A 20,349-nucleotide genomic window follows, 5' to 3' on the forward strand; every position below is an offset into this window, starting at 1 on the left:
TGTACTCCTTTAATCTGATCTTTCCATTTCCTATCTTTGACATTTTGCATGTCTCAGACACTGAAACAGATCTAGTTTATCTGCTATTATCGAAAAGCTTTTTTTTTTTTTGACAGGGCTTGACAGAAATATCCACGGCCTAATGGGGGTCCTTGACACGGAAACGTTTGAGAAGCACTAACAGACCACTCAATCAGTCAGGATGTCGAGGCGAATGGAGTCAGAGTTACTTTATCCCATTACGACCGGGAACGCATCTGTGTAATTTTAAGATTTCTTTGGCTATTCAAAAATAGCAGATCTACAAGCTCATAGCGTGGTACCGAGTGCCGCGCTATAAGCTTGTAGATCTGCCTTTTCGTGATATGTATTTGGCCGCGGACCCCCATCTCAAAATGTTTTGTTCCAGGGACCCCCAGAAACAAAGATTTGAGTTACAAATGTTGGCTTTAAGATGTGCACAAATCTTCAAGATTTTTTAAAAGATTGCAGATCTACAAGCTCATAGCACAATGAACTTGTATTCGTTGCTGTCCGGCAGGAACCAGCTAACTCCATTTTTCCGCTTTTGCAGTTTTTTTCCATAAATCAGTGCTATTGAACACCCTTTACGTCTGTGTGTTGGTAAAAACACACTGAACATTGAACCAATGAAAAGTATTAAAAAGTGCTTCTGACAAAAGCAGGTAACTCCATTGGATCCGAGCAAACTCGCAAAATTTTTGCTAAACCAGCTACTTCCAGCAAAGGGGGGTGGAGTTAGCTGGTTTTGCTGACTCCAGGCTCCACCCCCTTTTGACCTCCAACCTGGAGGTCAAAAGGGGGTCCATTCACCTGTTCTTTTCAATGATGAACAAAACCTCCTAACTCCATTTTTGTTTTTTTTATTTCCTGAAAAATGAACATTTTGGAGTTAGCTGGTTTCTGCCGGACAGCAGAGATATCGACATTTTTTTTTTAAATTGCCAAATAAATCTGAAAATGACACAGATGCGTTCCCGGTCTTAATGGGTTATATTACAAAGATAGAAACATATTTACATGAGCTCATGGGAGAAGTAGGCCTACATTAAACACTCAGGGTGGTGTTCAAGTAGTTCTCATAAGAGCATATGGTAGCTATAGCTACTGTATACAGTGGTGGCCAGGCCAAATAGTTCTCATCAAAGCATAGCTATATACCGTAGCTACTGTATGCCACAACCATAAGACGTGTGTTCATAGAGCAGGGGTCTTCAACATTTTTTCAGGCCAAGGACCGCTTAGCGGAGAGAGAGAGAGATGAAGCAGGGACCCCCACTGCATACTATATTACAGATTATATGAATCTTATGAAAAATATTTTATAGTTTTCATAGTTTTGTTTTGACAGCACTATCATCAGTATTGTGTAAATTAAAGTGTTTTGGTTTGTTTGTTTGTTTACACATTATTGTTAATGTTTAATAGTATTATTATTTTTTTCTATTAAAGTAGGGTAAGTGATTTACTTTGGTTAAAATAAGTGTTAAATAGCTCTATATTCTGATAGTACTCATTGCTATAGAATGTTTGTTCAGTAAAACTCTCCAGCTCTTTATTAAACAGAAAATAATTTTTCAGTGCTCTCTCCTGATTGGCTTAAATTGTGTCACCTACATGAAAATGAATGTATATTCTGTTTAATAAAGAGCTGGAGAGACCCCTGTGACCGAACAAACGCTCTGTAGCAATGATTACTGTCAGAAAATAGTATGCCCTACTTTAACCTTTTAACAAATACAAAAAAGAAATATCCAAAAAATATCACTTACCCTACCTTTAATAGCCTACTTTAGATGTTAATGTGTATTTTCAGACATTTAACCATGTCTTTAAACCTCAATACTTATATAGTTGAGCTGCTCTTTTCCCCTTTACGCCAAACCTCTTCGCCGAAAATAGCCTATGCGTCGCACTGTGAGCTTGTAGATCTGCTATTTTCTGTTAATGTTCCCCCTAGAATAGGGATGCTAGGGTTCAAGCGGCTGTATAGTAGGAGGGCAAAAAAAGAGGTTCCTATCACACAAATATTTGGCGACGCCCTGTAGTAACTCTGAGGACCCCCAACTGATCTTCAACAGGGCCCCCTTTTGAAGATCTATGTCATAGAGCCTTAAAGCAGCTGTACTCAAAACAATAAAAGCCTGCTCATGTAATTCAGAACTGTCGGTATATCACGGTAAATATACAGATTTGCACAGGGCCATGCTTTGTTAAAGTGCCCACCTGACAATTATGCCCTCGCCTCCCCCTGCGCCCACTTCATAGAAAGGATACAGGAAGAGTGGGCACTGGGCACCTGAATGTTAAATTGACAACATTTTCCAAATGTAAAATGACTAAATCATTTGGAAAGTAGCCTATAGCCTACATGATTTGAACATGCATGGTTCAACCCTTCAACTTCTTATTTATGCCCGATAGGCTCTATTCACAGCAGCCCTATTATGAAGACATTCACAGGTGTTACCAATGATACTAATGAAGGCTCTGTTCCATTCTGGTCAAACAGGGTCAGGGTGCTGATATTGTGCATGTTGGCCCACTGGAAACACTCTGCTACACCAGTGGGTCTACAGTTGGGGTCCAGGGACCCTCATGGGCTTCCAAATGGGCGCTTACAGGTGTGTAACTCTGAGAGTGTACAGTGCCCACTCTTACAGTTATGCGTCCCAGTCCACCTTTGTCCGTTGAGACCTTAGATAGAGACAGTGGTGGAAAATAACTAAGTGCATTTACTGAAGTACTGGACTTAAGTAAAAAAAAAAACATGGAATTTTTCTATATACTTAGGCTATTTGAAAATAGCAGATCTACAAGCTCACAACACGTCGCTTTGTGATGCGTTGTGAGCTTGTATCTGCTATTTTCAATACATTTTGAACACATGTGAAATAGGACATTCTGCATAATGAGTACTTTTACTTTTGGTAATTTTGATGCCAATAGGCTACTTTTGTACTTTTACTCAAGTCAATTTTGAATTCCAGACTTTTACTTGTAACTGAGTATTTCTATATAGCAGAATTGATACTTTTACTTAAGTAAAGATTTTTTTGTACTTTTTCCTTCCTTGTAAATGAGGAACACTTATTATACAGTACTGTATTTGACCAACAGGTGGCACTATACACATCTATTAAACTACTATAGTCTAAACATCTGTCTGTTTGCCAGACTTGATCAGACAGAATCTTTAAAAAAAATGTCTCAGAACGGGTATAATATATCAATCTGATCATGGAAATGTTTTTTCAAAAATCAGTATTATGATGATCCTGTTCAAATAGAATGATGCCAAATGAAAATAATCTGGAAATTGGCTTAAACCAGTGTTCTTTTCTATGGGTGCATTTCTCCTTTCCGACATGTCGCCTTTCCGACGTTGACGAACCCTATTTGGATACCCCCCCCCCCCCCCCCCCTGAAATCCGGATTCTGAAATCCGCAATAAAATGCATTTCATGTCAATGAAATGTGATGCAACGCGTTGTGAGCTTGTAGATCTGCTATTTTCCAAAGATTTGTGTACATTTTGAAATGGGACATTCTGCATAATGAGTACTTACTTTCTACTTTTGGTACTTAAGTACATTTTGATACCAATACTTTTGTACTTTTACTCAAGTACATTTCTACATTGTAGTATCTTTTACTTAAGTAAGACATGTGAGTATACTTTTTAAATATACATATTCTTTTAATTATTCAGGGTTTACAATAAATTGTCACTTACATGACATGTTAATAAGCATTTCAATACACAAATATAGTTTTTTTTAATACATTTCTTTAGTGTCAATTTGGCATAGGCCTACTAATGAAGGCTCTGTTCAATTTAATGTAGCACAGTAGTCCTCAGATTTCCACGACCCCCATAACTCTGAGAGTGTACAAATGGAACCAAATGGACCCTTGCGGGTCCATCTGGTTCCATTTGTACACCCTTAGAGTTACACATCCGTAAGGGGCCATTTGGACCCCCAATTTTAGACCCACTGGTGCAGCAAAGTGTTTCCAGTGCAGTGAGCCAACATCCACAATATGAGAATGGAACAGAGCCTTCATTAGTATCATTGGCGACACCTGGGGATTTCTTCACATTGTGTCTTTATAGTTCAGTTTTAATTTGTTTGAAGACCACCTCTCCAGAGATGGACTCCTGAGTGTTGTTCCATAGTTGGTTGACCACAGTGCACACAACAGACCAATGGAACCCCATACATTGCAGCATTTCATGCAGTGGTGTAAAGTAACTAGTACATTTACTCAAGTACTGCATTTAAGTACAATTTTGAGGTACTTTTACTTTACTGGAATATTTCCAATGTTCAATACTTTTACTTCTACTCCACTACATCTCAGAAGCAAATATTGTACTTTTATATTTTTATATATACAATTATTTGGAAACTTTAGTTACGAGTTACTTAGCGAGATATAAATGATTATATTATAAAACATACATTAACCACTTTAGCCCTATTTTATACGTAGGCTATTTGAAAATAGCAGATCTACAAGCTCACAATGCTTCGGATCGCAACACATTGTGAGCTTGTAGATCTGCAATTTTCAAACATTTTATTACTTTTGGTACTTTAAGTATATTTTGATGCCAATACTTTTGTACTTTTACTCAAGTGACATTTTGAACAAAGGCATTTTACTTGTAGCAGAGTATTTCTACATTGCAGTATTGATACTTTAACTTAAGTAAAACATATGAACTTTTTCCACCACTGATTATGTGACATTTACATTAAACCAAATTTGTGACATTTTCCCCCAAACGTATTGTGACCTCTGACAGTCTACAAGCAGGTGTTCAATAGATTCGTCCTCATTACAGTTCTCAATAGGGCATTTAAAGGGCAAGACCACTTTGGTAGAGGTTTGGGTTGTGTAGTTACCTTGCCATGATGTAACTCCAAAGGTGGGCAAGAAATACAAAATAATTGCTCCATTGATTAGAAATTGATAATTCAAAATATGCTCCTCATTGACTTACATTGTACAGTAAAACTGCTCTCAAAGTCACTCTTTTAGCACAAAAACGAACGCAAATAAAGATGATTCAGACAATATAGAACATCACCAAACCCAGTACTGTTTTTCTTTTTATAAAAAATGTCAACTTCCTGTTGATTTTGCCATTTTTAATAAGTAGAAAACCCGGACTGGATCGGCGGATCCGGATCCAGATCTTCAAATAGTAAAATCAACAGGAAGTTGACATTTTTATTAAAAAAACAAACAGTACTGGGTTTGGTGATGCTCTATATTGTCTGAATCAGCTATGTTTGGGTTCATTTATGTGCTAAAAGAGTGACTTTGAGAGCTGTTTCACCGTACAATGTAAGTCAATGAGGAGCATATTTTGAATTATCAATTTCTAATCAATGGAGCAATTATTTTTTATTTATTGCCCACCTTTGGAGTTACATCATGGCAAGGAAACTACACAACCCAAACCTCTACCAAAGTGGTCTTACCCTTTAACAGTTTTCACAAAGCAGTACTTTTTTCCACAGCATGCAATGCTATGAAATGTGAATACCGGCACTGTCTCTTTAAATAGAAACCCTCTCCACTACGCATGCGTGGGAAAAGTTTTCTCCAACCTGAGGAGCATAAGGTATATTTTTTACCAGTGACATAACTGGCAGGCACACTTACATTTAACAACATAATATAATAACTGTAAATTAGCTCAGCATTTCGTTGTCTTTTATTTGACTTAACTCGGCATATAGTTTTAAACGTTTTTCAAAGTATAGTTCTGACATCAGAGTACATGAGCTCTAGCCGAGTGTATCTTAAATGGATACAAAATAGTGAGTAATAATAATAAATAATAATAATAATAATAACGATAATAATTTTGGTCCTCCCCAGGGGTCCTTGGGGGTGGGGGCTCCAGCAAAAGTGGTTCACAATCATTTTTAACCACTTTTCCATTGATATGTTGGCTATTTAAAAAAAAATGGCAGATCTACAAGTTCACAGAGCCGTGCTTTTTTTTTTTTGAAGAAAAAATAAATACAAATATCGAAAATGTTTGGAACATTTTGAATAATTTTTAATTTTTCAGATGGGGGTCGGCGACTAAAATACATATCAATTTGGTGGGGGGTCCTTGACTTGAAAAAGTTTAAAAGAACCACTGGCCTAATGCATACCCCCGCTCCCCATATTTGCATATCAAACTGTGTGTGTATGGGGGGGTCCTTAAAATGAAAAGGGTTGATTAACACTTGAATAATAAACTCTTACAATTAACCCCCCCCCCCCCCTCGTTTCATAGGCTCTATGCACAGCAGCCATATTGTCACTTCCTTCACAGGTGTTACCAATGATACTAATGAAGGCTCTGTTCAATTTAATGTAGCACAGTAATTCTCAAGACTTTTAAATTTCCACGACCCCCCATAACTCTGAGAGTGTACAAATGGAACCAAATGGCCTTACGGGTCCATTTGGTTCCATTTGTACACTCTCAGAGTTACACATCCGTAAGGGGGCCATTTGAAACCCCAATTTTAGACCCACTGGTGCAGCAAAGTGTTTCCAGTGAGCCAACATGCACAATAATATGAGAATGGAACAGAGCCTTCATTAGTATCATTGGCAGCACCTGGGAATTTCTTCACACTATGGCTGCTGTGCATAGAGCCTATTCCAGGGGTCTTCAACCTTTTCAGGCCAGGGACCCCCAAACTGATGGGGTGATGGAGCAGGGACCCCCTACCTCGGCGGGTAGGGGGTAGGCCACCACATATATCGTATATTTATGTATACAATTGTGTTTTATATGTATAAACATCATGAACAAATGGTTGCCTGGAGCCTGCTCCTACCCACAGGTTGTCCCAGTAGGTGTGCAAAAGACCTTTTCTTTCTCTACAAACTATGTATAAACATACCATGTTATTTTGCATTCAATACTAAGCTATTAAAATATGTCATGTTATGTTTAAAGACATATTGACATTTTTGAGAAGAAAAAATATATATATATATATTTCTTTAAATAAAACAACAATTTCGTGGACCCCCTAGGGGTCGTGGACCCCCTGTTGAAGTAACCTCGGTCCCAGCCTCACTTATCTGCGAAAAGAAGACCTCTGGCCTATTCACATCCATGTTGACTGCGGCAGCCCTCCTCCACACACACACACACACACACACACACACACACACACACACACACGCACACACAGCTCCTACCACTGGGGGGGAGAGAGAGAGAGAGCTAGCCTCCTCCACACAAACAGTTCCCTTTTCCCGGCCCTTTGTTCACGCCGCGGACACTCAGTGAGAACCGTTACATTCATTGTAGCTTAGACGTTAGGTTTACATTGTAGCCAAACGATCCCCGTCTGATCAAGTTTTAGTGTGTGATCGGGGGGTCTCATTGGCAGTTTGGGGGGGGATTGTTTACCAAGATAAACATGGCTGCTGCTAGTAGTGAGACGCAGTCTGGAGGAGGTGGAGACGAATCGCCGCGGTGTTGACTCGCTTTCACAGCCCGATCAAGACGATCGGAACCGGGGGGAGTCGGGGACCACCAGCCCAAAGCGGACCACCACCTCCTATCATAGGATCTAATGGATTTAAACGCGATCTGAAGCCGGATCATAAGCTATTTGTAACCAAAACATTGGGGGATCGGATCGGATCCTAGCCCGATCGGCTACGATGGCTGCTTTTACCCACTTCTAGGTTCTTTAGATGGTCTTTTTTTTTTGTTTTCCCACCAAAAACAACAGTTTAGACTGGTGGATGTGCGTTTTTTTGGGTTAAAAATGCATGCAACATGCAGGACACCAGCAGCAGGCTCCAGGACGACGGATCTAGCGGGCAGATAACCTGGGGTAGGCTTCAGAACAAGGCCTTTGATGATCAGTGGTGTATAAAAAGTAATTAAGTACATTTACTCAAGTGCTGTGCTTTATAAGTACGATTTTGAGGTGCTTTTTTCTTTACTGGAGTATTTCCAATTTTCAGTACTTTCACTTTTACTCCATTACATCCCTGAGGAAAATATTGTACTTTTACCCCCACTATAATTATTTGATTACTTTAGTTACTTAGCAGATATACATTGTTACATTATAAAACATACATTAACCACTTCAGCCCTATTTCATACCTAGGCTACTTGAAAATAGCCGATCTACAAGCTCACAAGGCGTCGCAAAGCGACGCCTTGTGAGCTTGCAGATCTGCTATTTTCCAAACATTTGAGTACTTTTACTTTTGGTACTTTTAAGTACATCTTGATGCCAATACTTTTTATACTTTCACTCAAGTAACACTTTGATCACAGGCCTTTTTTTTCTTCTTGCAACAGAGTATTTGTTACATTTAAGTACTTAAGTAATTTGTTACATTTAAGTACTTAAGTAAAAAGATCTCAGTACTTCTACTTTGATACTTTGATACGGGGCTTTGATTCAGCGTGTTCCAGCAGGAGAGGCTATAGTTTCATGATGGTGGACCCATCATCATCATCAGAAGGGAAGCTGGTCCTCTTCAAGCAGCAGATGATGATCGGGTCTGGTGGTACCGGTGGATCATCCGGCTCCTCTGGTTCGAGTCCCGGATCCCTGCGGGGGGGGATCAACAGATACCTGGCCGTGTGCGTGTGCTTCTACTTCGTGCTCGTCACCTCGCACGCGTCCTCGCCGGCCAGCGGCAAGCAGCAGAGCTCCTGCGACGACAAGAGCTGCCTCTCCGGCAAGTGCGTGAACGGATCGTGCGTCTGCGACCGAGGCTGGGCCGGGGACCAGTGCCAGCACTGTCAAGGGAGGTTCAAGTAAGTGGCCTTAAATATATACTTCTGATGTCTCCTCAGTTCTCTCAGAGTGTTACACATTTAATCAAATGGACCCTTCAAGGAAGGTTCAAGTAAGTGTGTGTGGGCAATCATTATGCTTAAAATGTCACCTACTCCTCAGTTCTCTGAGAGTGCAATCTGGGAACCCATCGCCAAATAAAAAGGAAAAACGGCGCCCTCTGCTGTTTTTTACTCTTTCACTTGGCTCTGGGACGAGCTGAACCTAGCACCCGTGCGCAAGGAAACCAGGGTTTTTGGTCTGCCCTCAGCGCTCCACTTCCGGTGGTGCGCTTATGTTTTCATTCCCACTAACAATATTTCTACACGGAACACTAACACCACTTCTCCCAGAAAACATGGATAGTTTTGGTTATAAGCCCACTTGTTTCTATGATGAAAGAGCAAGTTAAAATGTGAATATCTTTCCGTGGTTTTGTCTGCTCCGAGGACGCTATTGTTAAATGAGTTTCGGTTTGTTTTCAGTGGGAAGCGAGAGCACAGACAGTAAATCCCGCCCACTACATTTGATTGGGTAAAGCGCGGCCTGCTTCTTGATCTGAAGGCACGCCCACTTGTAGGCCAGTGCGTACACGTTATGACGAACCCCCCCGACAGATTCAAGCGGAGAGCAGAATCTGTTCTTGAGAGATTACTGAGAGTGTAACACATTTAACCAAATGGACCCTAGGAAGGGTTAAGTAAGTGGGCATACATATACTTATGTAATGTCACCTACTCCTCAGTTCTCTGAGAGCGTTACACATTTAAAGGTAGGGTACATGATTTTCTTTGGTCGAAATAAGGGTTAAATAGCTCTATATTCTGATAGTACTCATTGCTATAGAGTGTTTGTTCAGTAACAGGAGTCTCCATGTCTCTCCAGCTCTTTAATAAACAGAAAATGCATTTTCAGGTCAGGATACCAATTGTATCCAATCAGGACATAGAACTCAGTCAGGATATAGATTAAACAAGTGCGATTGGAAGCTGTGACACAAATGAATGTGCAGACACATTTGGAACTGGAACACTATATAAATGAAGCTGATAAATGGGTACTCTCCTGATTGGCTGAAATGTTGTCACCTACCTGAAAATGTATTTTCTGTTTATTAAAGAGCTGGAGAGACATGGAGACTCCTGTTACTGAACAAACACTCTATAGCAATGATTACTATATATGTAGAATATAGTGCTTTAACCTTTTAATATAAAGCTTTTTGTTTTAACCAAAAACTATCCCTTACCCTACCTTTTAACCAAATGGACCCTTCTTGGGGGAACTAGTGCCAGCACTGCCAAGGAAGGTTCAAGTAAGTGTGGGCATACAGATATGCTTATAATGTCACCTACTCTAAAAATACAGTACAATACAGTACAGTAAAAAAGTTCAAGGGGGGAGGCTAGGTTATGACATTTACAGGGGCCAGTTTGGAATTGCAGCCACCTGAAGGTACTTTTTTTTAGGGCAGTTTTGACTACCTTTGGTAGTCAAAACTGCCAACTACCATAACACATTTTTGTTGCATAGCAGGTTCAAGTAAGTAGGGCTTACATATATGCTTATAATGTCACCTACTCCTCCGTTCTCTGAGAGTGTTACACATTTAACCAAATGAACCCCTCCTTGGGGAACCATTGCCAGCACTGTCAAGTAAGTGGGCGTAATGTAATGTTATCTATCCTCAGTTGTTAAGGGTTCATTTAACTTGTAGAGAATAAGTTGGACCGCACACAGCCATTTGCTCCATCAGTGCACTTATTTATTAATTAAAACATGCACATGGATCCACGACACAACGTTTCGGCCATCATTTGGCCATCATCAGGTGGTAACAATTAGTCATCAGCTTCCTTTTAAGTCAGTGGAGCTATGTCATGTGACAAGGTAGAACATTACATACACCAGCAGTGAATCACATTACTAGAAACAAGAAAAATACATATTCCAGAGAAATAGGGAGCCATCACATTTCAATATCTATTTTTTTTTATCGTTTTAAAAAAAAGTTTTACAATTTTTTGCAATGTTTTTAAAGTGTTTTGCAATTTTTAATGTAATATTTTAGATCTTGTAATTAAAACATGTAAGGGTGCTGAAGAGAGCTGAAATCATGTTTTCAAATTTAATAGCACTGTTGAATTCTTGACTATGTTTTTCAACAATAATAGTAATAGTAATAACATCAAAAAGACTCAAAGGACTGTTACAAGGAGAATACATACGTTAGACCATAAGTACTTTAGATGTAGAAGGGAGTGAGTGGTGAATCAACCATTCCACATGGTGATTTGGAGTCCATGGGGGGTTACGAGGGTACTAGCCTCGGAAACCCATGCCTTTTCTTTTGTTTCAAAAGAAAAAAAGCCTGGGAGAACCTTGCAGGAACGCTGGTCTTAGGACCTTGTTATCTCCTAACCAATCAGAGTGCTCCAAACCCAGGCGCTGGAATCCAGCGCCTGGGTTTGGCTCCGCCCTTCAAGACCATCGATTGGGCTCGTTCTTTCAGTCTACGAGGGTACAGCCTGGTGGGTACTAAAAGGAAGGACATGCAGGGTGTTAAAATGGGAAATCAGAGGAAGGCTGATAGCTCATAATCTTCATTCAAGCCGTCTGGCTGTAGGGTCCTTAACTGGTAGATCCAATATGCTTCTCTTCTGTCCAGGAGGTTATGCATATCACCTCCTCTGCGTGGTAGAAGAACATGCTCTATACCGATATATCGGAGTTGTGCTACATTATGTCCCATCTTACTGAAATGTTGGGCTACCGGACTTTTGGTTTTTTTTAGTCGGATATTGGATCTGTGTTCACCGATGATTCATTTAACTTGTACAAATGCAAGCAAATGGACCCCTTGGGGACCAGTTCCAGCATTGCCCAGGAAGGTGGGCATGTGTAATGTAATGTTATCCATTTGGGGGGATGAATTATCCTCTGTGTTATATGTGTGATATGTTGTTATGGGCTCCAGAGTTTCAACAGATGCATCATGGTGGGGTGGTCTTGGGTTCAAACCTAGCAGAGACCTCTCTGTGTGGAACTGGAGTTTGGCATGATTCATCATGTCCCTGTGTTCATGTGGGATGTCCTCCTACACCAAAGTAAAGTACACAGATGGAATATATACTGTAGTTAATTGGCAAGCAATTTAAGAACAACAACAAGTGTCGCCATTCGAAGGCGGCAATGTGGAGTAGACACAAACAAGCCGTTTGTGTCTACCATTGTGGTCCACCAAAGAGACAAACAACACCCACCAGACTATACAAGCAACCATATATAGACAGTTGAGAACAATGCACATAGGACACGCCACTTAAAGGTAAAATAAGTGTTAAATAGCTCTATATTGTGATAGTACTCATTGCTATAGAGTGTTTGTTCAGTAAGAGGAGTCTCCCAGTCAGGATACAGAGTAAACAAGTGGAATTGGAAGTGATGACAACATTGGAACTGGAACTGGAACACTCAAAAAAATATTTTGTCACCTACCAGATTTTTTCCCCCCTGATTATTAAAGAGCTGGAGAGACAGGGAGACTCCTGTTACTGAACAGACACTCTTTAGCAATGATTACTATCACAATATAGAGCTTTAACCTTTTAACAAAAACGGCACAACGAGATAGAAAGCCACATGTAGCCAAGTCCAATTAGTGTTTAATTGAAAACTGTCTGCTGACAGCATTCCAGATAAAAAGAACTCTCCCTTGGCTGAATGCCCATGAGCATCCCTCACTCTTGGACAAAACAATTAAGCGAGTATTTGGAAACTAAGCCATTTAGGATCTTGAAAAGCAAACGCAACGAAAGATGGGGAAACTCTCTCTCCTCCACCCTAAGCCGTTTTAGACCGGTGGTTCGCAAAAGTAGGGTCCTCCAGGGACCCTCAGGGTTCCTTGAGGGGGTTCCAAATGGACCCTTACAGGTCTGTAACTCTGACAATTTTTTCAATTCAATTTTATTAAAGTGTCAAATCACAACAAGTTGTCTCAAGACACTTTACATGTAGAGAAGAGACCCGACAGTCCCACCTTGAGCAAGCAATTTTGCGACAGTGGCAACGAAAAACTCTTAACTGGAAGAAACGTCAGGCAGACCCTAGGTTCTAGGGTGGGGGCCTTCTGCCTCGACCGTGTCGGGGGGGGGGGGGGGGGAGAAGAGAGAGAGAGGGAGAGACAGAGACAGAGACAGAGGAGAGACAGAAAGAGATACAAAAGGAACCAAATGGACCCGAACCAAATGGACCCATACAGGTCTGTAACTCTGACGGTGTACAAATGGAACCAAATGGACCCATTTACGGGTCCATTTGGTTCCATTTGTACACTCAGAGTTATGGGGGAGTCCTTGACATTTAAACAAGTTTGAGAACCACTGCCCTAGACTACTAGACACTAATATTAATTATTATTATTAAATTATTTATTTAGAGTAGCCAATTATCTTTTTTTTACCCCGCTTTCCCCCCCAATTATGTCATTATATCAATTAATTCCTCCCCACGCATTTCTTTTGTGTTGCCGCCACTGTTGTACATCCTACTGGCTCACCTGCCAGTGACTAGCCCCCACCGGGAGGAGGACGCGGAGCCTCCGTCCTACACCTTACGCTCAGTAGCCCCTGCTGACAGGCTCCGCCCCCGACCTGTAGGAGAACGCGCAGTGACAAATATCCACCCCCCCCTTCCCTCCCCCAAACACGGCCAAATGTGTTCATATATAGATGCTCGGCCAACCCGCTGGAATTGAAGCTCACTTCCGGGTTCTCGTTCAGCCTGCTGTTCCTATTAATGGCCTAGATGTCCCTATTTCATTTCACCTTCTACCGTTTGCAATACATTATAATCTCAATAGAAGTCAATGAGGTTTTGGGGCGAACTTAACACTTGATTTTATTACCTTAGTAAACCTTTTCATAAACACTTTGTTTTCAATGGCTAGTTTAAAGTCTTTTTTTTAAATCGTGATATGCGTTTAGTAAATTATGGTCTCATTAATGTTTTAATTAGTTAAAGTAGGGTATGTTTCTAGGTTTTCTACTGGTTCTACCGAGTGAAGACAGTGAAGCTGGAGTGAAGACCAGCTTCACTGGTTCTACCGAGTGAAGCTGCAAGCTATTAGCCATTAATTAATTTCCGGTTGCATTTCGGACCGGATATAGAAAGATGACGGACTTGAAATCGCTGAAAAATAGGCTTTGTTTACGGTGTATAGAAACAAATGGTGTATGCATGTTTTTCTTTACGGTCTATAATTTGAACCCATAGACTCACTCCGTGGTGGTGGGCAGGTATTTTACCCAGGGCCGGATTAAGACTCCAGGAGGCCCCCCTGCCTGGGTCAATTATCTTTCAGGCTGATCCAACCCCTCTCTACCAAGAACGGGCAGTCGGGTGGGCACACAAATGCTATTACTCGAGTTATAAGGCACATGTGGGTTAAATCACTGGTGGACATTTTTTTTGTAGAGGATTTGCAGCCTATAACAGACGCGTCGCTAGGTCTCTACTAGATCGGGGGCTTAGCCCCGCAGGCAACGGGCACATGCACGCTCCCCCCCCCCCCCCCCCCGCGTGCACGCGTTTTTTTCCGCGGATTTGGGTACTTTTTCCCCCGTTTTTTGTTACTTTATTTCGGTGTTAGGGGTAGGGTTAGGTTAGGGTGATAGATATATAATTCAAAAATAAAAAAATAAAATAAAAATATATATTTTTTATTTTTTTATTTTTTATTGGTGGCTTTGGGTAAAACATTGGTGGCTATAGCCACCGAAGCCCCCCCCCCTAACGACGCCACTGGCCTATAACCTACAGTATTTACATAATATTCATTTGCATGTAAAGAAATCATACACAAATCATGAACAAAATCATAAAATACTTGTCAGCTCTATTAGTCAGACATTAGTCCTGTTAGTCAGATGTCTATGAGAGTCTTAACCTACAGTATATAGATTGGATACTTTATTAGTCAAACAATGTAAACAGCACAAAGGTACAGTAAGACATTTAGGCTAAAATATAACACAAAAAAGTCCTGAGGACTTGTTTCCATTGGGATCCTTATGTATTCAATCATCAACAGAGGAGAACAAGGAAAACGGTGGCAGTGTCTGATCCCTCATTTCAATGGAAATTAATATCTTAACTCCCCTATTAAAGGATTCACATGCTTTAATGGACGATGAGTAGTAGAATGAGGGTGTCACTCACTTTGGAGAAGTAGTTAGACAGGTATACACAAATCCACGGCGCGCTGCCCTGCGCGCCGCCATTGCTGCGGTCTTACGTCCGCGTAGCGTTCAGACCGCAGCAATGGCTGCGCGCAGGGCAGCGCGCCGTGGATTCGTGTATAGGCTCTATGCACAGCAGCCATATTATCACTTCCTTCAGAGGTGTTACCAATGATACTAATGAAGGCTCTGTTCCATTTAGTGTGGCACAGTGGTTTCCATGACCCCCATAACTCTGAGAGTGTACAAATAAGGGTCCATTTGGTTCCATTTGTACACTCTCAGAGTTACACACCTGTAAGGGGCCATTTGGAAGCCCATGAGGGTCCCTGGACCCCAACTGTAGACCCACTGGTGTAGCAGAGTGTCTCCAGTGGGCCAACATGCACAATATCAGCAACCCTGACTCTGTTTGACCAGAATGGAACAGAGCCTTCATTAGTATCATTGGCAACACCTGTGAATGTCTTCACAATATGGCTGCTGTGCATAGGGTGCATTGCACTGTCCCTTTGAGTATCTTACGTACCAATCCCATTGATATTGGCTATTGATATTTATTTATATTTAATGTAAAACAATATATGGCCCCTAGTAAGCCCTCAGAACTAGCCCCGTTGGCTTGAATAATCCCTCCATAACTTTACCCCTGTGCCACCCGAGCGCCCCGATCTACTAGGCGATCTTGACGGCCTGTGCCCGAAAACGTTGTCCACCTCTGCTTGCATTATTTTCAATTTATTTCACAGAATAGCAGTGCAATATATTTATCCTGTCGTGTCATATTGTCACTAATCTTTGTTACGCTCTATTATTATTAAATTATTGTCTTATTCTATGCATGTATTTGCAGCCTAAAATAAGAGGTAAACATTTTTTATTTTCATTTTTTTAATACAATTTAGAAATTCATCAGACGCTTAATCCAGAGCGATTTACAGTAAGCAAGGAAAACACTAGGTAATACATCAAATCCATAGAAATGAATAGTAATCTAGGATCATAGGTAAACCAATAACCCATCATCAGTCTAAACGGTATAATATCAACAAATACATTATCTCGCCAGCCTTGTTGTAAAAGGGCTAAGTGATCCTGGGCCCGAAAAGAATGCCTACCCCCCTACTAGGGTCTATACCAGTGGTTCTCAACGTGGGGTTCAGAGACCTCCGGCGGTCCTTGTGGGGGTTCCAGGGGCTCCCTAGCTACGGTAAATGATTGATACTCAGGAACCAAATGGACGCTTAAGGGTCTGTAACTCTGAGGGTGCAGTATTATTTTACACTTTGGGCTATTCAAAAATAGCAGATCTACAAGCTCATAGCGCGGCACCGAGTGCCGCGCTACGAGCTTGTAGATCTGCTATTTTTGAAAAATTGAGAAAATGTGTGCAAATTAATATATTTATATTCTTTTAGAGCGAACATTTTTAACTCAAATCTTTGCTTCTGGGGGTCCCTGGAACAACATATTTTGAGATGGGGGTCCGCGGCCAAATACACATCATTTTGGGGGTCCTTGACATGAAAGAATTTGAGCACCACTGATATAGAAACATAGGGTTTTCAGAATACTGTTGGGATTTAGAAGACATTTGTAGAAATCGTCTTCAGGTCTTAATGGGTTAAAAAGCTTTGAGCTTTCATTCACTGGTCTACTCTACACACTCGCTGCTCTCGTACTATGTATGCTCTGTGGCTTTTGATTATTCGATTATTGTTTTACAATCGCTTTAAATCGATTAGTTCAAACTACCCTTACACTGACGCACCATACTGCATCATGCTGTATGATATTGAACTGTTGTAGTAACATTCCTGATTGCTACATGTCTCGGTAACCGCATGATGATGTCTCACTGCCCTGTCGCCATAGCAACAGAGGTTGCTGTAGGTGGCTGGTACTTGTTTTGAGCATCGATGTGAGAACTCAACTTCTGTAATTTGTGACATGTCTGTCTTCGTAATAGCACCGACTATGACCCATGTGAAAACTAAACAATCTAAAAGGGAATTGTGTGTGTGTGTGTGTTAGAGAGATAAAGAGGGAGTTCCCATTCCCCTTTTGTATTTTTTTTAGATAGTTGAGAGCTGCTAGATATAATTAAATGCTAAACACCTTGGCGTTATTGTTTTTTTTCCCCTTTTTTCTAAATTTAGAGTAGCCAATCCTTTTTTACCCCCTTTTTCTCCACAATTTAGTAATTATGCCAATTAATTCGTCCCCCACACACATTTTTGTGTGCGCTGTTGTATCGTACTGACCAGTGAGGAGCCCCTACCGGGAGGACATAGGGCCTTCGTCCTAATCTTCCCGCCCAACACTCCCTGCTGACAGGTGCCGCCCCAGCCCGTAGGAGTACATGCAATGACCAGTATCACCCTCCTCCCCGCCCGGCTTCCCTTGCCCCCGAACACGGGACAATTGTGTTCGTGTAGACGCGCGACAAAGCCGGACACACCAACGGGGGATTCGAAGCCACAACTTCTGCGGTGGTGGCCAGTCCTTGCCTCTTGCTATTCACACATTATAATTTGTTGTGGGTATGATACTTACCGGTTCAGAAGAAGCTACTATACATTACAGCTAAACTGTAATGTAGCAAAGCTGACACCTCCAAATGGCATATCTCTGGCCACTCTTCAGTCAGACTTTATGAGGAGAATAATATCACTGTCTATGAATTCACTTATTCTTCCATTTGTACACTCGAGAGTTATGGTGGTGCTTGAAATTAACCCATTAAGACCTGGAACGCATCTGTGTCACTTTAGATTTCTTTGGCTATTCAAAAATAGCAGATATACAAGCTCATAGCGCGGCACCGAGTGCCGCGCTATGAGCTTGTAGATCTGCTATTTCTGAAAAATCTTAAACATTTTTTAATTTTTTTTCCCCCAAAAATTGTTAGGATTTAGATTTTAGGAATCGCCTCAGGTCTTAATGGGTTAAACAAGTTTGAGAACCACCGGTATTACAATAGGCTCTATGCACAACAGCCATATTGGAAAGAAAGTGGGCCTCTTCTTACTTCGTTCACAGGTGTTACCAATGATACTAATGAAGGCTCTGTTCCATTCTGGTCAGGGTGCTGATATTGTGCATGTTGGCTCACTAGAAACACTCCATTTTGGTTCCCAAATGGCCCCTTATGGTGGCTGTGTAACTCTGAGAGTGTACAAATGGAACCAAATGGTTCCATTTGTACACTCTCAGAGTTATCGGGGTCCTAGAAAATAAGACAACCACTATGCCACACTAAATGGAACGGAGCCGTAATTAGTATCATTGGTAACACCTGTGAAGGAAGTAAGGAAGGGGCCCAATTCATTCTCAATATGGTTGCTGTGCATAGAGCCTATTGTATAGCAGACATGATTCCTCCAGTTCCGGATCCCAACCCTAACCAGAACTTGCTAACTGGCATGGCGCGCTCGTCGACGTGCGAAGGCCATATTGGAAGTGAGGACACAAAGAAATGAGCATGCACAATTGGAACTGGAACACTGATACACAGCTGATACATGAGTACTCTCTCCTGATTGGCTGAAATTTGGCCACCCACCTGAAAATGTATTTTTTTTGTTTATTAAAGAGAGACAAGGAGACCCCCGTTACTGAACAAACACTTGATTCCCATCAAAATATAGTGCTTGAACCTTTTAATACAGCACTTTTCGTGAAAAACATATCACTTCATCTACCTTTTAAAAATGAGAACATGTTTTTTGAGCCAGCATTTACAATATAGGCTGCAGTAGGCTGCACACTGTACAATGAAAGGAAATGTCCTTCAGGGAATTTGAGCCCGTGTCGTAGGTTTAAAACCTGTGCCATTCATCATGTGTGAGGATATCCGTGCAGAGTCTGTTGCACTGCCACTGGCTCAACAACTCTCCCCTTAAAAAGTTATTCATCTGAACTGAAGCCAAAGCCATACAGTTTGATCACAATTCTAATATAATAACTGTATCGTTACAACAACTCGACGGGGTCGCAGCACAGTCAAACTATTGTGGTTATGACTCTTGCTTGCAACGCTATGTGTGGCTTGGATAACTTTGGAGTCAAAAAACTGTTTTGATGAGAAATGACCATTCATTCAATCCTCATATCCACATGCTAGTAATCCTTACAATGCATTGTTGAGCTGATCATGCAAATATTTATCACGCTGTCGTTTCAGGTTGACGGAGCCCTCGGGGTACCTGACGGACGGGCCAATCAACTATAAGTACAAGACCAAATGCACCTGGCTTATCGAAGGATAGTAAGTACACTTTTTTGCTAAGTAAAATAAACTGTGGCATACCTAAAGCGGAGTGTAATGCATACTCTGTAGCAGTGGTGTAAAATAACCAAGTCAATTTACTTACAGTAAGTACTGTACTTAAGTACAATTTTGAAGTATTTTTTACTTTACTGGAGTATTTCCAATTTTCAGTACTTTTACTTTTACTCCGCTACATCTCGGAGGCAAATATTGTACTTTTATTCCACTACAATTATTTGAAAAATTTAGTTACTAGTTACTTTTTTTTACTATACACTAACCACTTCGACCATTTGAAAATAGCTGCTCTATAAGCTCACAATGCGTCGCCATACGACGCATTGTGAGCTTGTAGATCGTCTATTTTCAAAAGATTTTTTATACATTTTTTAACTTGTGAAATGGGACATTCTGCATAATGAGCACTTTTACTTTTGTACTTTTAAGTACATGTTGATGCCAATACCTTTGTACGTTTTACTCAATTGAATTTTGAATTCCGGACTTTTACTTGTAACAGAGTATTTCTACATTGCAGTATTGATACTTTTACGTAACAAATGTGAGTACTTTTTTTCCACCACTGCTCTGTAGTGCGACAATGGCGCTTCCCAAAAATAACTTGACTGGTAGCTTGCAGATCTGTTGTTTTTGGCAAGCCCACACTGTCGTCTGATGGAATAAAAATGAAGACTGATCTGGACATCATCTACGGTGTCATTATAGCCTGCCTCAGCAGATCTGTACTGCTGCAGTGTAGAAGTAGGTCTGGTTCTGAACTATTTAAAGTCCTGGGATGCTTGCTCAGTTGGGGTTTGAATATGTGCTTCCATTTAAATCTGACAATTTGATAATAAGCTGTACCTTGCTTTTTGACACTCTCTGAACAATTCATCCTGAATCTAGAGTTTCCTGTGAATGAATGATCAATATTTTTTGCTAAAAAACCTTGCTGGCACCTTGCTGGTACCGTATT

General features: G+C 40.9%; 1 protein-coding gene across 3 annotated transcripts in view; it reads left to right on the forward strand.

The window, feature by feature from the left end:
• The first annotated feature begins 7,347 nt into the window (after positions 1–7,347).
• Positions 7,348–20,349, forward strand: part of atrnl1b (attractin-like 1b) — a 172,560-nt gene continuing 159,558 nt past the window's right edge. Inside the window, exons 1-3 of one of the 3 annotated variants that reach the window (XM_084079482.1) lie at positions 7,348–7,898; positions 8,498–8,842; positions 19,287–19,370. In XM_084079482.1, the coding sequence (XP_083935608.1) occupies positions 8,514–8,842; positions 19,287–19,370 (413 nt within the window). In that variant the 5' untranslated portion in view covers positions 7,348–7,898; positions 8,498–8,513. Of the gene's footprint in view, positions 7,899–8,373; positions 8,843–19,286; positions 19,371–20,349 lie in introns of those variants that run through there. The other 2 variants (XM_084079484.1, XM_084079483.1) reach the window with 2 other exon arrangements.

The sequence above is a fragment of the Gymnoscopelus microlampas genome (assembly GCF_963454915.1).
Source record: "Gymnoscopelus microlampas genome assembly, chromosome: 14".
Taxonomy (NCBI): Eukaryota; Metazoa; Chordata; class Actinopteri; order Myctophiformes; family Myctophidae; genus Gymnoscopelus; species Gymnoscopelus microlampas.